General features: G+C 37.1%; 1 protein-coding gene across 1 annotated transcript; it reads right to left on the bottom strand.

Moving 5' to 3' along the window:
- Positions 1-3365: 3365 nt before the first annotated feature.
- On the bottom strand, positions 3366-8311 carry LOC133803400 (polyadenylate-binding protein 2-like). Its single transcript, XM_062241433.1, has 9 exons — positions 7734-8311; positions 7055-7173; positions 5969-6625; positions 5797-5874; positions 5636-5725; positions 4640-4777; positions 4272-4448; positions 3980-4177; positions 3366-3801 (listed from the first exon to the last, which is right to left on the bottom strand). The coding sequence occupies exons 1-9, from the start codon at positions 7984-7986 to the stop codon at positions 3559-3561; spliced, it is 1953 nt and encodes a 650-aa protein (XP_062097417.1). The 5' UTR covers positions 7987-8311; the 3' UTR covers positions 3366-3558.
- Positions 8312-17576: the final 9265 nt, after the last annotated feature.

Genomic DNA, 17576 nt, shown 5'->3' with positions numbered 1-17576 from the left:
CCAAAATCAAGCACCCAATTGTTGACTAGTTTTTTCGTCAACTATACAGAGTAATAAATGAAGAGTTGTTTTGTGTATAAAATCCTAAAGGAAATATATTTTGTGGATGATGAACCAAAGACGAATAAATAAATGTAAGAGATAAAGATTTTATAGTTGTTCGGTCATTAATGTGATCTACGTCCATTATAGTCAATTGTATTGATGAAGAACTTTGAACCAGCAAGAACAATTACACTTAGCTTTAATTTTGTTCTTAAGTTAGTTGTGAATACAATAATGGAGAGTAAATGCTCTCTCAATGGTGAATAGTCTCTAACTCCTTTTAGTGTTTATATTGCAGTATTTATAATTGCAGAAATGGGAAGAGCTGACGGTGGAAAATTATTTCCCGATCCGGCCAATTCCTGAGACACACAGAGGAGCTCCAGGTTTCTGTACCCTCAAATATGGCAATTCAGTGTGTCCTTCGCATGAGGAGGTTGGTTACATATTTTTGCTAAGGGAAGCTCAGGTGGAAAAGGCCACTAGCGAGAGGCGATGGGCATCAGCGAATGGTGATGGGTCATTGGCGATGGCGACAAACGATTGTTGCGCAACTTATTGATGAGTGATTTAGTTCGTGATGAGCGGAGATGGCCTCAAGCTATTGACAATGGGATATTTTCCCAAGTTATCACTGACACCCTAGGGCCATTGGCGATGGACTCCTAGGCGACAAACGAGAAAGGGAGTGACGACTGGAATCATACTCATGTGATCGGGGAGTTAAGGCCTCATCGTCAAGACCCAATGTGAGTGATGAGTTAAGGCCTCATCGATGAGTCTCGCCACGTCATCACTCATTTTGACACGCCATTTGCTATGTGGGTCACCACGCGGTGATACCGAAATTGGGTATAACATTTGCCCCCCCAAGTCAAGCTTCACATTGGCATAGGGCTGACTTGAACTAGCGACTTGGTAACCGCTCGCTCCTGTCTTTTACTCAACTACACCAGCCTCCAAGATTTGATATACTTAGGCAGATGAAATCCTCGAGTGGAGGGGACGGATTCGAAGCTCTTCAGAAGGTTTTTGACTTCAAACCGAAACCACCTTCTTTTAGGGTTGTCATGCCACAACACTATGCTCATGGCCTGAGCAGTCGCGAGCAAGCTTTTGGAATACGTCGACTCAATTAGGGCGGTGAAGTTGGCTTCACTCATAATCGAAGGAAGTATCTTCGACTCGATTGACAACTTTGCTTCATCTTCCTCCACTGGCTTCGCCCATAACTGGGAGGTAGTCGCCCGCATTGGCGACTTGGTGCCCACTCGCTCCCATTTTTCGTCATTTGCAAAGAGAGATGGTATGAAAAAACAGAGGAGCTCCGCAGACATGAGCATAACTTGAGATAGCGACCAGGACCTGTTCGCTCCATTTGTCCCCATTTTGCAACAGAGGGAGATGGAGTGCTTTGGGTGTAATCAGAGGCTCCAGCAAGTACTAGAAGCGATGGTAGCTTTCCATTCTCGTCATTGCCTCAGTTTGGCGACTGTGGTGAGGCTACCCAAGTGTAGCCTCCCTATTCGAATGTCGTTCGGGACACAACTTGCCTGTTGCGCATGCTCAGACTTGATTGGTCTTTGCACTCGCAAGCACACTATTGGCCCGAATTTTCTCAACATCGATTATTCTTCATCATGGGAGTTGGCCTCCCCTCCCGCTTTCATTTTCTACTTCACACTCACATTTTGACCATCATTTTTGTGGAGGGTCTCGCGGTCCTCAAATTGGTTACCATCGAGTTGGTCTCTAATGATAGACGACCTCTTTTAAGATTTTGCATCCCACTTGGAGATTAGCTAGTCACAACTTTTTGGGTCGGCGCTTATCTTTAGCTTTCCGCCTTCACTAATGGTTCCTTTCTACTTGGGTCGATGTTGTATTTCTAGGCGAATGATGCTTTAGGATTTGTGAGTCAACCATAACTTCGTCCCTCCATCAATGCCTCCATTGTTCCTCACCATGCGTTTTCAGAGATTCGTCCTTTGCTCACCCCATACCCTCATGTTATGAGATGTCTGCATGGAATCTCACTATTTCACCAGCTTTTTCCTGTAGCGAATCTTTGCCTATCTTCCCGTACGTTGAGATGCAACTGACTCGCTGGCCTTAAGCCATGATAGAGGCGAGGCGAGGCGAGGCATGGGTCATGTGGGAGTCAAGGCTAGGTGAAGCCCTTGTCATTCATATGGAGCATGAGGTAAGGCGAAGGCCCCAAGTCAACCTCTACGTAGGCATGGGGTTGTTTGGCATTAGCAATCCAAAGTCCACTCGCCTATGGTATCATGCTTTGCGATTTTTTCCCATTCAAAATTTTCGAATTTTCCTTTTTTGAGTCACTTTGGGTTTTGAACTATGCCTTTTCCAGCAAATATCAGCAGGTCCCACCTATTTGGTTTCCGCTTCAATGGTAACGGAAGGACACCCATGCGTGGCCTTTCTATTAAAATGGCCAGAGGTGATCTCTTAACACCATTCACACGACGGCTTAAAGAGATAAGGAACTTTATCCCTCGTTTCCCTCGCGCGATGTCAGAGGTGGAGGTAGTGACTTCAAAATAGTGTGGTAGGTGGCCATTTGGGGTCATCTAAATAAGGAGGGAGCTCTCGCCTTTTTCTCCCTTTCGTGCGGCCCCGGAAGTGGGTGAGAGTGCATCTCTCACCAAACTTGACCACACAAGCTCAAGATCTCGTTGGGTAAGATTTCTATCCCCATTTTCTTGCTTTCTTTGACATAAACTGCATGTGTCGAGTAGCTTTTGCTTGAAACATTTGAGATGTATAACCCTAGATTTTTTTTTGGGAAACCTTTAATTATTTGTTGAAATGGATGAAATTGGAGGCTAGATAGTGACAGGTTAAGTACATTGATGCTTGGGCTTGCTTAAATTTTGTAGTTTGGTCACCTAAACACTCACTGTGAATGGGTTTGATTGGGTTCTCCAATTGGCGTTTTGTTCAACTTGTCGTTTGGTGAGCAGTGACAGGAGGCTCGCCTTTTGGTGGGCAACCAGCCTCGCCGATCGGGTGACCAGCGATGGTAGGCTTGCCTATTATTGAATTAAGTTGTTAAAATAAAATAAAAACTTGATATATTTATTATTAGATGTGTAGATAAAATAATCAAATAAAAAATATTGGATTTAATTAAAAATTAATTTTAAACTATAACACAAAATATGAAATCTGCATTAGTGTAATTAAGAGTAGTTATAACCAAAACAATACCTGTTAAATTGGATGAACACCTCTACACGTCACTTGGGAGAAAGAAAAGGCGAACTCATATATAGGAAAGAAATTAAAGGGACAAATGATGAGAATACAATCTAGCTTCCTTTTTCTCGGAAAAACAAAATCACCGTTGTTGAAACAATTAGAATCCCACAACACAAATTAAAAGTTGAGAAGTACTACAGTTTGGAATACAGCACACAGCAAGTCCCCAATCAAAGGACGTCAAAATAGTAACAAAATCAAGTGCCACCACTTCCAATCAAAAGCAAACACTCAAGAAACAAGGTTGTCATTTAGTGACAATGAGGCCAGTTGATCAGCTGGGCAGTTAGCCTGCTGTTGAGCAACAGTTCTCAGAACCTCCATGGCCTCTGCAACTTTCGCCTTTAAAGCATCTGGTGACTCAAGCAGATGCAAAACCTCAGTCTGGTCCATCTCCAGAAGCATGCCTGTTACCTTAGCGGCCGAGTCATGCTCCAACTGATCCACTAAGGGATACAAAGCTTCTCCCAGCATCTGCCCAGCCATGGAAATAGATAAATTACATAATTAAAAAGAAATGGTTTAAGGCATCATTTTTGCAGGTCTGGATGTAGTCATTGACAACTGAAGTCTACTGTAGACCATAATTTTTTAATATATATTTAAAAGAAATGAGATACTGCAAACCATAAAGAGGGAATAGAAGACATACCGTCCTTTGCTGTTCAGGTGTAGAATTTGCCAGGGCTGTAGCCAAAGCCGTGATTGGCATTGGCTGTCCTGCATCTCGCATTGGCATGCCACCCATGTCATATGATACAGGAAGCATTCCACCTGCAACACCAGGAATTGGAACGTCTTGTACATTGCGACCTGGTGGATAACGATATACACGTCCCCGTGGAAGCATCTAGAAGATAAGACAAAAGTAACATGTCAAGAAACAATGAAAATAGAATAATCAAGCACAAACTAAGAACATTAAGAATTATGTTTCCACTAACATGCTGCTGCATTAATGGCACAGGTTGCTGGGAATGTTGGACAGGCCCTGCACCACGTCGACCAGCTGGACGCTGACCCTGCTGACCTTGCTGCACCATTGGAACAAAGAAGTTTGGCATTGGACCCCCACCAGGCCGCATACCAGGCACAAGTTGCTGCTGATAACCAAATCCAGCCTATAATTGAAATTAATAATGTGATTAAATACCATGCAGAAATCCCTGTCATGCGATAGGATATGTGCTCACAGAAGGGTGTAAAAGTACCCCATAAACATACAAGTAAAAGGATAGATCCTCCTGGATGGAAAGTATAATAGTACATACGTAAAAAAAATGCCATAAATTAACAATAAAGAAATAATTACTTGTGGAGGCATTATAGATGGGGGTGCTTGCCCATATAAAAATTGTTGGCCAAGACCTGGAGCACCAGGTGGGTACATGGGCATACGAGGAGCTACTGAAGTAGTCATTGCAACTGGCCTCATTTGTGAAAACTGAACCTATACAAGTACCAATAAGAGAGGGGAGGGGGGGAAGAAACAAAATACACTATAAATCCAAATGTTTAAACCCGCAGTTCCTACAGCAAAGGTATCAGCAGTAGCACTATACAAAAGAACAAATAAATATGAAATTAATGTAAAAAAAAAACGTAAAATGCAGTCTATAAATCCAAACGTTGAAACTGGCAGTTTCTACAACACAGCTATAAGCACTATCAAAAGAATAAATAAATAAGAAATTAATGTTTCCCATTCTTACTTTCCCAACCCCTGCAGATTATAATCACGACAAATAGTACACAGCTCAAATCTTAAACATGTAGCAAAACAGGCATTAATGCCGGCATCCAGATGCATGGTCATGCTCTCCTAACATCAAAATCTTACAATCAATTGAAAAATGTAGAAAAATATAGGGATTTTTTTAAAACTACACTTTTATCATTGACTATAAATAGCCCCATTTTTTTATTTTTTTATTAATACCCACATTTAGAGACAGTGACTAAAATACACTTCGATTACAGTTTTAGGCTTGTGATTTACATTCTAGGCTTGTGTTTACATTTTCGGCTTGTAGTTTACATTTCAAAGTCTAGCAGTTTACATTTCAATGGATTGTGGTTTACATCTCAAAGCCTTGTGGATTACATTTCAAATGGTTGTGATTTATATTTCGAAGCCTTAAAAAGGTAAAATAGGCATTGTGACTAAAAAAGTGGGTATTAATTAATAATTTTAAAATTTTGGGTAAAAATAGGAGGGACTAACTTAATTTGGGTACTACATGTAATATCTTCAAAAATATAAGTTCCATCTGACTTTCTTTCTCAGCTCATAGTATCCATCCCATACCTGCAACCTTGCTCTTCTCTCTTCTTTCCGCTGGGCAAGTGCAACATAAAGGGGTTTATTGACGATCATTTTACCATTCATCTCTGCAAGCTGAACACAAATAGCTTTAGTGATAAGTTTCTGATCACACATACCATGACAACCAAGACATGCATACTTACAGCTCGAGATGCTTCTTCAGGGGTAGAGAATGCAACAAAACCAGAACCTCTACTAACTCCGTTAGGGTCACGCATAACCTGTTAACAGAGAAACATTTCCAGTTTAATGTAAGCAAGAGAGAATAGATTGGTTAAGAGCTTCCAACTACAAGAAAGAAGCAAAGATACCTACCTTGCATGAAGTAATTGAACCAAACTCCAAGAATAGTTCCTGGAGTTTTTCGTCATCAATACTATCATCCAAGTTCTTGACATACAAATTGACACCATGATTTTTGTCATTAACTTCCTTCATAGTTTGCTCAAATCGTCCTTTCAGTTCAAGGGCTCTCTCATATTTTTTCTGAGCTTTTCCTACATACCACTCCTTGTCATCAATTTTCTTCCCATTCAATGCCTCAACAGCATTAGCAGCATCATCTGCATTCTCAAAGTTTACAAAACCAAAGCACTTTGATTTTCCATCTCCATCTCTCATGACAACAGCACTAGTAATTGTCCCAAATTCACCAAAAAAATTCGACAAATCTTCATCTGACGTAGATTCTGATAGGTTTTTCACATATATATTGTTGAACCTCACCTTACTTGAAACACTATCTCTCTCTTGCTTACGAAGAAAAGGCCCTACAAACACTTGTTTATCATTAAGCAACATTCCATTCAACTTATCTATTGCACTCTGAGCTGATTCCTCACTATCAAATTGTACAAACCCATAGCCTTTGGACTGCCCAGATGCATCCGTGGCTACTTTGCAAGAAAGAATATTGCCAAAAGAGGAAAAAGTATCGTGTAATGCTTTGTGGTCAATGTCCTTATCCAAATTCTGCAATCCATAAACGAAAAACAATGTGAAAACATGGCCAAAAGTTCACATAGGCGAATATATATGACTTCATAGGATAAAAAGTAAACAAAAGCATCCACTAGTAGAATTTAAAGCTTTCGCATAAAGCCTACAAAACTGACATAACTATCTACATTAGAGTTGGAGAAATAGTATAATGAACAATTGAGCATTTGTCCATAAAACATTAAAAATTAAAAGCACAATCGATGAGACATTCACCATCAAAATGATTCAGCCTCAGTTTTTTTACCAACTATGTTTGAAATAGCATGAATATATATTAAATTTGGCAGGGAAAATAGCCAAAGTCAGTAAAACAGCCAGTAAGAATCAAAACACATATACATGGGGAATGCCTATTATAAACTCATGGAGATGTTAACGCAAAGAGCAATAATAAAATACCTTGATAAATATATTTCCGGTCCCACTCTTTCTAATACTAGGGTCCCGATGAGAATACATAATCCTTATAGGCTTGTTATTTAATGGAGTGAAGTTCAATACATCCAATGCCCTTGCGGCTGCATATAAAGAACAAATAGTTAAAACAGCATAACACGTTAACCTCACAAAAGTTAATAATTTTGCAATAAAAACACTACTAATAAGCTTAGTTACACACGGGAGTTGTAAGACTTTAATGATAAAGGCACACCCTAAATGGTAATTTAGTAATTAAAAATAACGATGAGGAAGCAATGGCTTCCAAATACGAAAATATATATAGAACACCTTTACATGTTATAGAGATTTCCCCAACATGAAGTATTACTCCATAAAATGGGGAGTGTTTTTATCCCCATGGAAATACAAAACCTTACTCAAAGTGAACTTTTCAGATACACAACCAACACTAATCCGTGAAATTAAACTTATGAACCACATCCGTGAAAATATACGAACTAATCAAGTGAAAATATACGAACTAATCAAGTTAGCTAAGCATGCTTAAAAACTGAAAGAACTCGCACAAATAACCTTTCAAAAAATCAAATTCAGAACACCGTTAAAGAACTAATTCGTAATAAACAACTAAACCAATAACCAAATTCAACAAATAGGAATAAGATGCATTACTAACCATCCTGGGGGTTGCTATAGTTGACATAACCATAACCAAGAGATCGGCGTGTAGCCAAGTCCCTACAAACCCTAACCGACAGGACTTGACCCAGCTGGTTGAACAGATCGTAAAGCTGCGAGTCGGTGACGCTCTGCTCCAGATCTCCAACATAGAGAGACGTCGCCACAAACTGGTTAGCACCACCAGCGCCAGCCGGAACACCATTAGGACCCACCGCAGAAGCCTGATTCTGAACCTGAATTTGTGCCATTGATTCTCAAACTTCTTTTTTTGAGATTTTTTTTCCTCTGAGATTTTCAAATAAAGATAAAAACATACAAACGCCCCTCAAGATTCCCACACTAAACCCTAAAAACTCCAAACTGAGTCTATGAAGATTTTTTTTCACGGGAATTTTTTTTGGTTTTTCAGGTAAGATAGTAAGAGGATAGAAGTAATAAATAAGGATAAATCGCCGGAAATCACAGGAATCCAGACCAGAAACGATCGAGAAAATGAATAGAAGATTGAAGAAAAATAAAATAAAAAATTTCGAGGGGTCGGGGGAGGTTGGGGTGGGAGGGCAGAAGGAACTGCACCGCACCGTGGTAGAGGTAACTGTGGGGCTTATATAGTTGGGCCAATTGGGCTTTTTCTGTACAAATACGTCAAAAAAATAAAAATAAAAAGCAAACCCTAATTCCGTATGCGTAACGAAACGTGGGCCGCCTGACCCACCTGACTCTAGGCCGGCTGTTAAACATTTGGCGGTTTAAACGAAATAACGTCATCACCGTTTGGGGTTACCTTCTGACTCGCCACGTCCGTGCACCATCTTTCTTTAGATGGAATAATTAAGTGAAAATTACACCTAGTACCCAATTTAAGTTAATCTCTTTAATTTTTATTCACTTTTTAAAACTCTTAGATTAATACCCAAACTATTAATGACTCTACCCATTATTCAATAGTCTAGTAGAATTGTCAATGGAATATTATTTAAAGAGGGAAGTAAATGATACGACAGAGGCAAAGATTGAGATTTTTACATTGGACTTCTAGTAGTGTTTTAAGGGTAATATGGGAAATGTGCTTAAAAAGTGGATAATATTCAACTAAATATTATTAGTAGCTATTTTTAGTTAACTAATCTTAAAACTGGGTATTTATCAAATTATCCCAATAATTAATGATAACTATTTGTAAATAGCGGCAAAAATACTTGAATTTTGTGCTTACTTACAAATAAATACCAAAATAAAATTTCAGTCATAATAGGACTAAAACACAACTTTTTCAACGTTAAGTCTTATTTTTGTCTAAAAAAATGTGTGGCTAAAATATTTAAAATTTTTATTTACTTAGGGTTAGATGCTAAAATTTTGTTTCTTTTACAGTAAAAATACAAAAACATCAAATAATTAAAAAAAATGTCCATTTATAAATTCTACAGTAATTTTAAAAATAAAAATAATTAAAATATATTTTAAAATAATAAAAATAGATATCAATTAATATAAAAATAAAAAATATATCAAAAAACTATTTTAATTAAAATAAGAATAGAGTAACTAAAAATTAAATTCTAAAACTAATTTTAATACAGATTAAAATAGGGTTTATGTATTTTTTGGACCATGTGTTTTGACTCATTACCTGTTTGGATCATGTGTTTTGACAAATTATTTTTTGGACCCTATGTTTTCTAAAATAGTTTAAATAGACATCTAAACCTAATTTTAATCAAAGTTTTTTGAACTAAAATCACAAATAATTCATCAAACTAACAACTCAAAATAAAAATACAGTCATTCTACCTGATAATTGTGTTGTTATATTCAATTTTTTGTTCATTAAAATCAGGTTTAAGGGTCTATTTGAATCATTTTACAAAACACAGGGTCCAAAAAAATAATTTGTCAAAACATAAGATCCAAACAAATAATGAGGCAAAATACATGATCCAAAAAAATATAAATCCATTAAAATAAAATAATATCATAAAACAAAATTTTCCCCTTCATCATTCTCATTTACTATTCTTTCTACCATGTATGTCCCTTCCTCCTCCGTCCTTTGTTGATAGTGAGATCTCATACTTCCTTTTAAAAAATGAAAACTCTTCTTATTTTAATTAAAATAGGTTTTTAAAGTATTTTTTATTAATTAATATAAATATTAATTTATATTTTATATTTTAATTATTTTTTATTTTTAAAACTACTATAGGATTTCAAAATAGCAAAAATTATTTTTTTTTAATTATTTTAATGTTTTGGTACTTTTACCGGAAAAAAAAAAATTGGTAACTAATCGTAAGTGTAAAAACATTTTATTGGCTAACTTTATATTAGACAGAATATTTTAAAGTTATTAAGAAAATCGTGGCATATCCAAATTGATTTGTGAATTAATCCATTTGATTTATGAATTAGTTGTCACCTGATTCAGTTGGTCTTAGTGTGAAATCTCTTTTAGTGTGAATAGAATATTTTTACCATATTTATCACAAATAATATTTATTGTTAGAAAAATGTATTTGACTTATTTTGCGAGAGAATTTTCAGGAATTATGTTTGCCCAGTGATAGGAATGTTTTCAAAAATGAACATGATCAAAAGAAACGACCAAGTTCGTTCTGCCAGATAAGTCTGATGTTCATGCTGACGCAACAATTTCCTATTCTGTTGACATAGAATCAATCTGGCTAGTCGATTTTCTAAATCAAAGAAACGTGCAAATATTCTTGAATTGATTACAAGGTTTTCAAAAAGAGATGGCCTTGGTCGATTTTTTCATCTATAAATACCTTGTCAAGGCCTTTGGAAATTTCATCTCTTCCACTTTTAATTTTGTAAACATTTGTTGTTATTTTGAAGTGTTTCTTGTAAAGATTAAGTTGTTTGTCTTAATCTTTGTGTGTGTGTTGAGTGTACTTGTGGATATATATATCTTGTTCTTTGGAAACAAGTAGTATCACTTGTGAACATGTTCCTAAGGATCTTCGGGAGATGATTTTATCAGAGTCTCACTTCGGGAGAAAGAGAACACTCGTTATTCGTGAAGGGACTTCAAAAGAATTAGTGTTTCATCAAAACCAGATTCGTAGAGAATGGTGTTTAATAAACTTATATAAGATCTTTATTTGTTTCATGTATATCTAATATTAAACAAATTAATACGAGATAGCCTAAAACATGTTTCTAAAATTGAATTCAATGAGAAACAAAGACAAGAATACTTACAGTATACGCAGCGGAATGAAAGAGTTATTCTTTCAGTTTCTCTAACTCTTGTATCTTCTCTGTTGCAGAGTATTATCAAGAAACTGAACCGATCTTCTATTTTCTTCATAGCCTTCCAATGTGTCCTTAGAATCACCTAGACTAGTGTGGGCAATTCTCAACACATGAGATAGATATAGAGAGAAGAAGAGAAAATAACAAAGAAGCTTAGAAAATGACTTGTGTTTAGAGAGAATCTAAAACTATCAGAAAACTAGTGATTAAACTGTATAGACTTAATTAGGCCATTTAATTTAATTAAAAAATCAATAAAATAATAGTCATTTTAAAGCCTTAGGTCGAAATTATAATGGGCTTTAGGCCCGTGAAATTTCTCATTTGATTATAAGCCCATTGGACTTAAAATCAAGGTTTGTATTATTTTCTATTGATTTAATTAATTAAATAATTATTTAAATCCTTCATCAAATTAATTATTTATAATTTGAACCTTGATTTAAACTTATTTATTAATTCGGATACCAATTTATCTTAATTAATAAATCTGCCATAATTTCTCTTTTCTTCTCAAAATTACACAATTCTGTGAAACTATCCAAAATTGACTTGGTCAACTTTGATAATTCTAATTGATAATTAAATCAATTAATTGAGACTATCTAGATGATTTTATCCAAGGTACAATAGGGACCATAGGCCTATGAAATCAAGCTCCAATAAGTTATCATAAATCTAACAAATAAATTTACTAACTTATTAATTCCTCGTGACTCCACTATAGACTTGGAATTGCACTCTTGAATTCATAGAACGCTCTATAACAAATATAAATACGCTATTAATTATCCATTGTTACAACCATAATTGTCACTCAATCCTCTATACACGGTCTACAATGAGATAGGGTTTTACCCCTCATTGTATTTTATCATTAAAACACTTAGTTCCTTGTAAATGATATTTCAGCAAACTAATTTAATTACTGAAATGAGATCTCTATCATTTAACACCTTGAACCAAACTAAAAGGAAACCATCGTTTCACTTCTTCATCAGAAGCTATAGATGTTCATATCTATGATTAACACTCCCACTCAATTATACTACCGAGTTCCCAAGATGTAAGTATGGGCTAGTCCGTAGGGTAAGCTGGTAACGAACAAGTCAAAGAACTCAAATAATACAATCAATTAGAATACTAACCACTCAGAATTGAGATTGAATTGACCTATGGTCAACTATATGATATGAATAGAATAGATAATAACAGTATGTTTACTTATCTTATCAACTGTCAATATCGGTCATGTCCGATGTAACAAATACATTCGATCTTATCTACTTTGCTAATGTTCTGGAAAAAACATAACACTGTAATGTGTAAGTAGATCATATCATAGATTGGCAAATCAGTGTAAATCCTGTGCACTGACTGATCTTAGGACTAACTTAGTTTGAACATATAATCATATTTATATTCCACTGTGATTACGTCACTATAAATAAGATTAGCCATATGCTCAAGATTTAATAGAAGTTTATATTAAACAAATAATCATAAAAATAAAACATGTGAGCAAAGTGATTGACCAAGTCAAAAAATAATTTCTATTATTTTATTGATAATAAAATGAGATTACAAAGAATTTGGGTTTTAATTAGGGCATAAAACCCCAACAAATAGGACAACAAGATTGCGACAATAGTTTAAGAGGGAGTCTTATGTTGTTTAAGTCAATGCTTTTGTACTCATTATTTCTTTACTAATTGGTTTATTCTTTGGGCATGGCCCCATTGATGTAGGTTATCCGAAATGATTTATGAACCCCGTAAAAATTCTCATGTGTTATTCTTCTACCTGTTTTTCTGTTTGTCTTAACATTCGTATTAGTTGTATTAACAACACTAGAATCAGTCTAAACAACTTAATCAATATTTCACATTTAATTAAGTTTGTTATCCCAAAATTTGAAAAGGATGATGTGGCAGTAAAATTGACACGTGGCATGGATTAGTTGGGTGATCTGGCTTAGCAGTAGCCCAATGCATCAATGAAGAATTTGTACTGCTTGAGAGATGCCATAGTCAAGCCAAATACACCCGATGAGAATACTTGGGCTAAGGTGTGCTTGGCTCGGACCCTTGTCCAAGAAGCCCAAGTGTTTGGTTAAAACCCAAGTCCAAGGAGCTTAAAGGATGGGTTTGGGCTTTGGCTCGAGGGAAGGTCGCAGCAGGTCCGATCGGACCACAGTTTGAGGAGCCCCTAGATGCTTGGCTCAGACCATGTCCAAGGGGAACCTCTTAGGTGATTGGCTCGGACCATGTCCGAGGTGGGCTTCCTAGGTGGTTGGCTCGAACCAAGTCCGAGGAAAGGTCCCATGCATGCCAAGAGATGGACTTAGACTTTGGCCAAGGAGAGGCCACAAAAGGTCCGATCGGACCTTAGTTGGAGGAACCAAGTGCTTGGCTCGGACATGTCCGAGGAGAGCCTCCTAGGTGGTTGGCTTGGACCATGTCTGAGGTGAGCTTCCAAGATCGTTGGCTCGGACCAAGTCCGAGGAGAGGCAAGGATGATTGCCTCGAACCCTAGTCCAAGGAGAAGGAAAACATAGGTCCGATCAGACCCTAGTCCGAGGAGCCAAATGACTTGGCTCGGACCTTAGTCCGAGGAATGCTCAAAGAGGTTGGCTCGGACTATGTCCGAGGATAGCCAATGCATGTGGCTCAGACCTTGGTCGGAAGACGATAATCATCAACAAACAAACTAGACTACGTCAAATTCCCGGAAACTACTTCAGTAAGACTCGGTCTGGGCACCGCGGGAATCTCTCATTCCTCACTCAAATTGAGGAATCTGTTATATTTTAAATATTTCTTGTAATTTAAATATAATATGAATAATAAAATATCCCTATCTGAAGGGGATATCAGTTGAGGATCCCAAGCCTATAAATAGAGGGTTGATGGGATCGTAAAAGGACTTTTTGGCAAATTGAGAATTAGTCTAAGTTCTAGAGAGAGAAAGTGTGTTTTTCTTGAGAGAACCCTTTTTTGTATTCTTGAATATTTACACTTAAGAAACTCAGTTGATACGGGTTCATCTGATCTTGAGTGTGAATAGAGTAATAATATCTCTAAGTGGATTAGGCTATTACCGACTGATCGGGGCTGAACCACTATAAAATCTCTTGTGTTATTTACTTTCATTAATTAAACTGTCTGTTGTCGTTTACATTCTCTTGAAGGCTTATCGTTATTGACGTTCTCATGTCGTTGACTAAAAAGATAGTCAACAAAGTTGTTTATCTCTAATCACTTGGTAACCATAAAACACAAAATTTTAGTAAGTAAACACAAAGTTTAGATATTTTAGCCACAAAATTCTTGGACAAAAGTAAGACTTAACGGTTGGTACCTATAGAAGACCAGAATAACAAGGAAGATAGTAGAAGGAAAGGTCGGGTACCGTGCCCAAACTCTTGTTGAATTAATGGCACAATCTGATAAGAACATTACACAGACTCCACTCCATGGTGTGGGTCGGGATAGATCCTGACCTTAAAATCTTTGTCATGTCGACCCATACAACGGCCACTAAGAGTCAAACTAACATTACCAATTACGTTAATCATCACCAATGGAAGGTACAAGTTGAAACCAAGAATGAAGGAATACATTGGAATATTTTAATCACTACACCATGTAAATCGTTCCTTTCATGGCAAGGGAAAATACTGGAAAAGTACATTCAAAGCCTTGAAGATCTCTATAACGTCTTTTTTTAACAGTAGAATGGTGTGCAAGATAATTAGAAGACTGTGGAAGATCTATTCAATAATAATTAGGAAGGAGGAGAATAACCACAATAATATCTCTGAAAGTTTATGGGAGTACTCAATCAAATTTATGATGTTGACCTTATAGTGACTATTTGTAAACGGTTTGGCATTAAGATCCATATTACAAGAGATATTTGTCCAGAATCCACCATATGATATGAAAGAAGTCTTATTCAGATCAGAAGAGGTGTTTAAGATCTTGGAGGCATGGGGAGGGGGAGTGTATGGAAGAATGTCAATGCAACCCTTGCTCTCAATATCAATGAAGATGGGGAAGAAGAAGAGAAGTCAGACTTCAACTTCGATGATCCAGGAACAATGGGAAAGAAGATCATAGGTTCGAATTGATGTTGACTATATCAATTACAATACTTCTATTGATATAATTTACTTGGAAAATAAATCATTCCTATCTGGATTGAAATGGCAAAGCCCACGAAATTAGAAAGCAAAGAATAATATTGTGTGTTCCACAAGAATGTAGGCCGTACCACTTTAAAATGTCATAGTCTAGATAACCAAATTCAAGTAATGATGCGAAAGAGATTATTAGTTCAGTATATTGAGAAGAACATTACGGAGAAAAGACTAAGATAACAGTGCACAAAAGAAAATAAGAAGGCACAAATCTTGTTTGATATGGAAAGATTTGTGTAGATCGTGCTTACTGTTATGATTGATTAAATACATAGTGAGATTGGTTCGGCACAAAGAGGTGCAAAAACCACAACGATTTCACTAAAGTCAACATGAGCGGGTTGGCTTTTGGTATAGGCATTTATAAATTATCTTTTTGGGTCCAAAGTGTTTCTTTGGAGTATATAAGAGTACCCAAAAAGTTAGGAGGCATTAGGAGATGTTTTGGGGTGAGTTTGGGGGCGTTAAGTTAATGGTATCAGTGTTGCATCGCCTGTAGGAGGCGACACATCGCTCGGGAGCAAATCCAGACAGGCGATGCATCGCCTGCATAGTGGTGAGGTATTGCCTGCTAGGTGATGCATCGTTTGTGTGCAGGTGACGCAACACCTGGGCGGTCCATACAAGACCGTACAGTTACATAATTTTGGCTCCAAAATTAGTTTAACATGCACTATTCTCATTGGTTAACAATAATGAGAGTTCCTATACTATTTAAAGGGTCCACTTGAAACTTTGGTGAATTGATCACTCACCACTCTCACTCTCTAAAACTCTCTTTCTCTAACTCACAAGATGACTAGTTTTCTCCAAGATCTTCATCATGAAAGCTTGAGTAACATGAATATTAAGGCTTGTAAATCTCAATCCCATTATGTTCAATCGTTTTTTCACCAACTTGCACAGAGTAATAAATAAAGAGTTGTTTTTGTGTGTAAAATTGCAAAGTGGAACTTAATGATGAACAGTGAGCCAAAGAAAAGACAAATAAATGCGGTAATAAATGAAAGAGGCAAATATTATTAATGGTTCGGCCCAAAAAAGATGACCTACGTCCACTTTAATTAGTATTATTTATGACAAACTTTGAACCCTCAAGAACAAGTATCCTGAGTTTGTGTTATTGGGATAGTTATAGTAATGGAGAGTAGGAGCTCTCTCCAAAATTGAAGAGTTACTGACTTAATTTTCTAACCCTTGTTACATTTCCATTTGCACTATTTATAGTTGCGGAGATGGGAAGAACTAATGATGGCAACTTGTTTCCCAATCAGGAAAATTTTCAGTACGCTTGGATGAAGGCAAGACTCTGTCTCACAAAAAAGGCTAATCCAACGTGTCTTGTTCATTTAAAGGTTGAAAGCGCGCTTTGGTGCCGGCGACGGTTCAGGTGGCGAGGGCCACCGGTGAGTGGCGAACATCCCCGATGACCGCTGAGGGCTTCTGGTGACCAACTAGGACTCCTTGCGACTATCTGGGGCTTGTGGTGCATACTTGTTTGGCTAGCATGACCGATTGGTCAACACGATTCGGTGTGGGTTATTGTAGACCGATACACCAAATCAGCTCACTTTCTACTAGTGAGGGTGACTTATACAGTTGACCATTATGCAGATCTCTATGTGAGAGAGATAGTACGCCTTCATTGAGCTCCAAGGTCGATCATGTTAGATCGGGACCCCACATTTACTTCCAAGTTTTTGGGAAGTTTGCAGAAGGCGATGGGCAGGCAACTGAAGTTTAGTATAGCTTCTCATCCTCAGATAGAAGGTTAGTCTGAAAGGACTATCCAGATACTGGAGGATATGTTGAGAGCATGTATACTGAACTTTGAAGGGTCTTAGAGTAAGTATTTGCCTCTGATAGATTTTTCCTACAACAATAGTTACCAGGCAACCATTGGAGTGGCTCCTTATGAGATATTGTATGGTAGGAAATGCAGATCACCTATTCACTGGGATGAGATGGGTGAACAGAGATACTTGGGTCCTGAAGCAGTTCAAAGGACCTATGAGGCTATCAAGAAGATTAGAGCTCGGATGCTCGTATCACAGAGTAGATAGAAAAATTATGCGCATCTGAAGCGCAGGAACGTGGAGTTCCAAGTGGGAGACTATGTCTTCCTTATAGTCTTACCACTGAAGGGGTGAGGATATTTGGGAAGAAGGGCAATCTAAACCCTAGGTTTGCAGGACCTTTTGAGATCCTAGAAAGGATTGGTCAGGTGGCCTATAAATTGGCCTTACCTCCAGCATTATCGGCCATCCATAATGTATTTCATATTTCGATGTTGCAGAAATATGTATCTGATGAGGCTCATGTATTGAGCTATGAAGATCTGGAGCTGTAGGCAAACTTATC

Source organism: Humulus lupulus, chromosome X (assembly GCF_963169125.1).
Source record: "Humulus lupulus chromosome X, drHumLupu1.1, whole genome shotgun sequence".
Classification (NCBI taxonomy): domain Eukaryota; kingdom Viridiplantae; phylum Streptophyta; class Magnoliopsida; order Rosales; family Cannabaceae; genus Humulus; species Humulus lupulus.
This window is presented reverse-complemented; position numbering and strand designations above follow the sequence as displayed.

What these genes read in the sequence shown, in the direction of transcription:
- LOC133803400 (XM_062241433.1), bottom strand. Translation starts at nt 7,986, where the DNA reads ATGGCACAAATTCAGGTTCAGAATCAGGCTTCTGCGGTGGGTCCTAAT. An exon ending in CTATAGCAACCCCCAGGATG is followed by an intron (nt 7,174 to 7,733) that starts GTTAGTAATGCA and finishes CTTTATATGCAG; the next exon opens with CCGCAAGGGCATTGGATGTA. An exon ending in CACCTGAACAGCAAAGGACG is followed by an intron (nt 3,802 to 3,979) that starts GTATGTCTTCTA and finishes ATGGCTGGGCAG; the next exon opens with ATGCTGGGAGAAGCTTTGTA.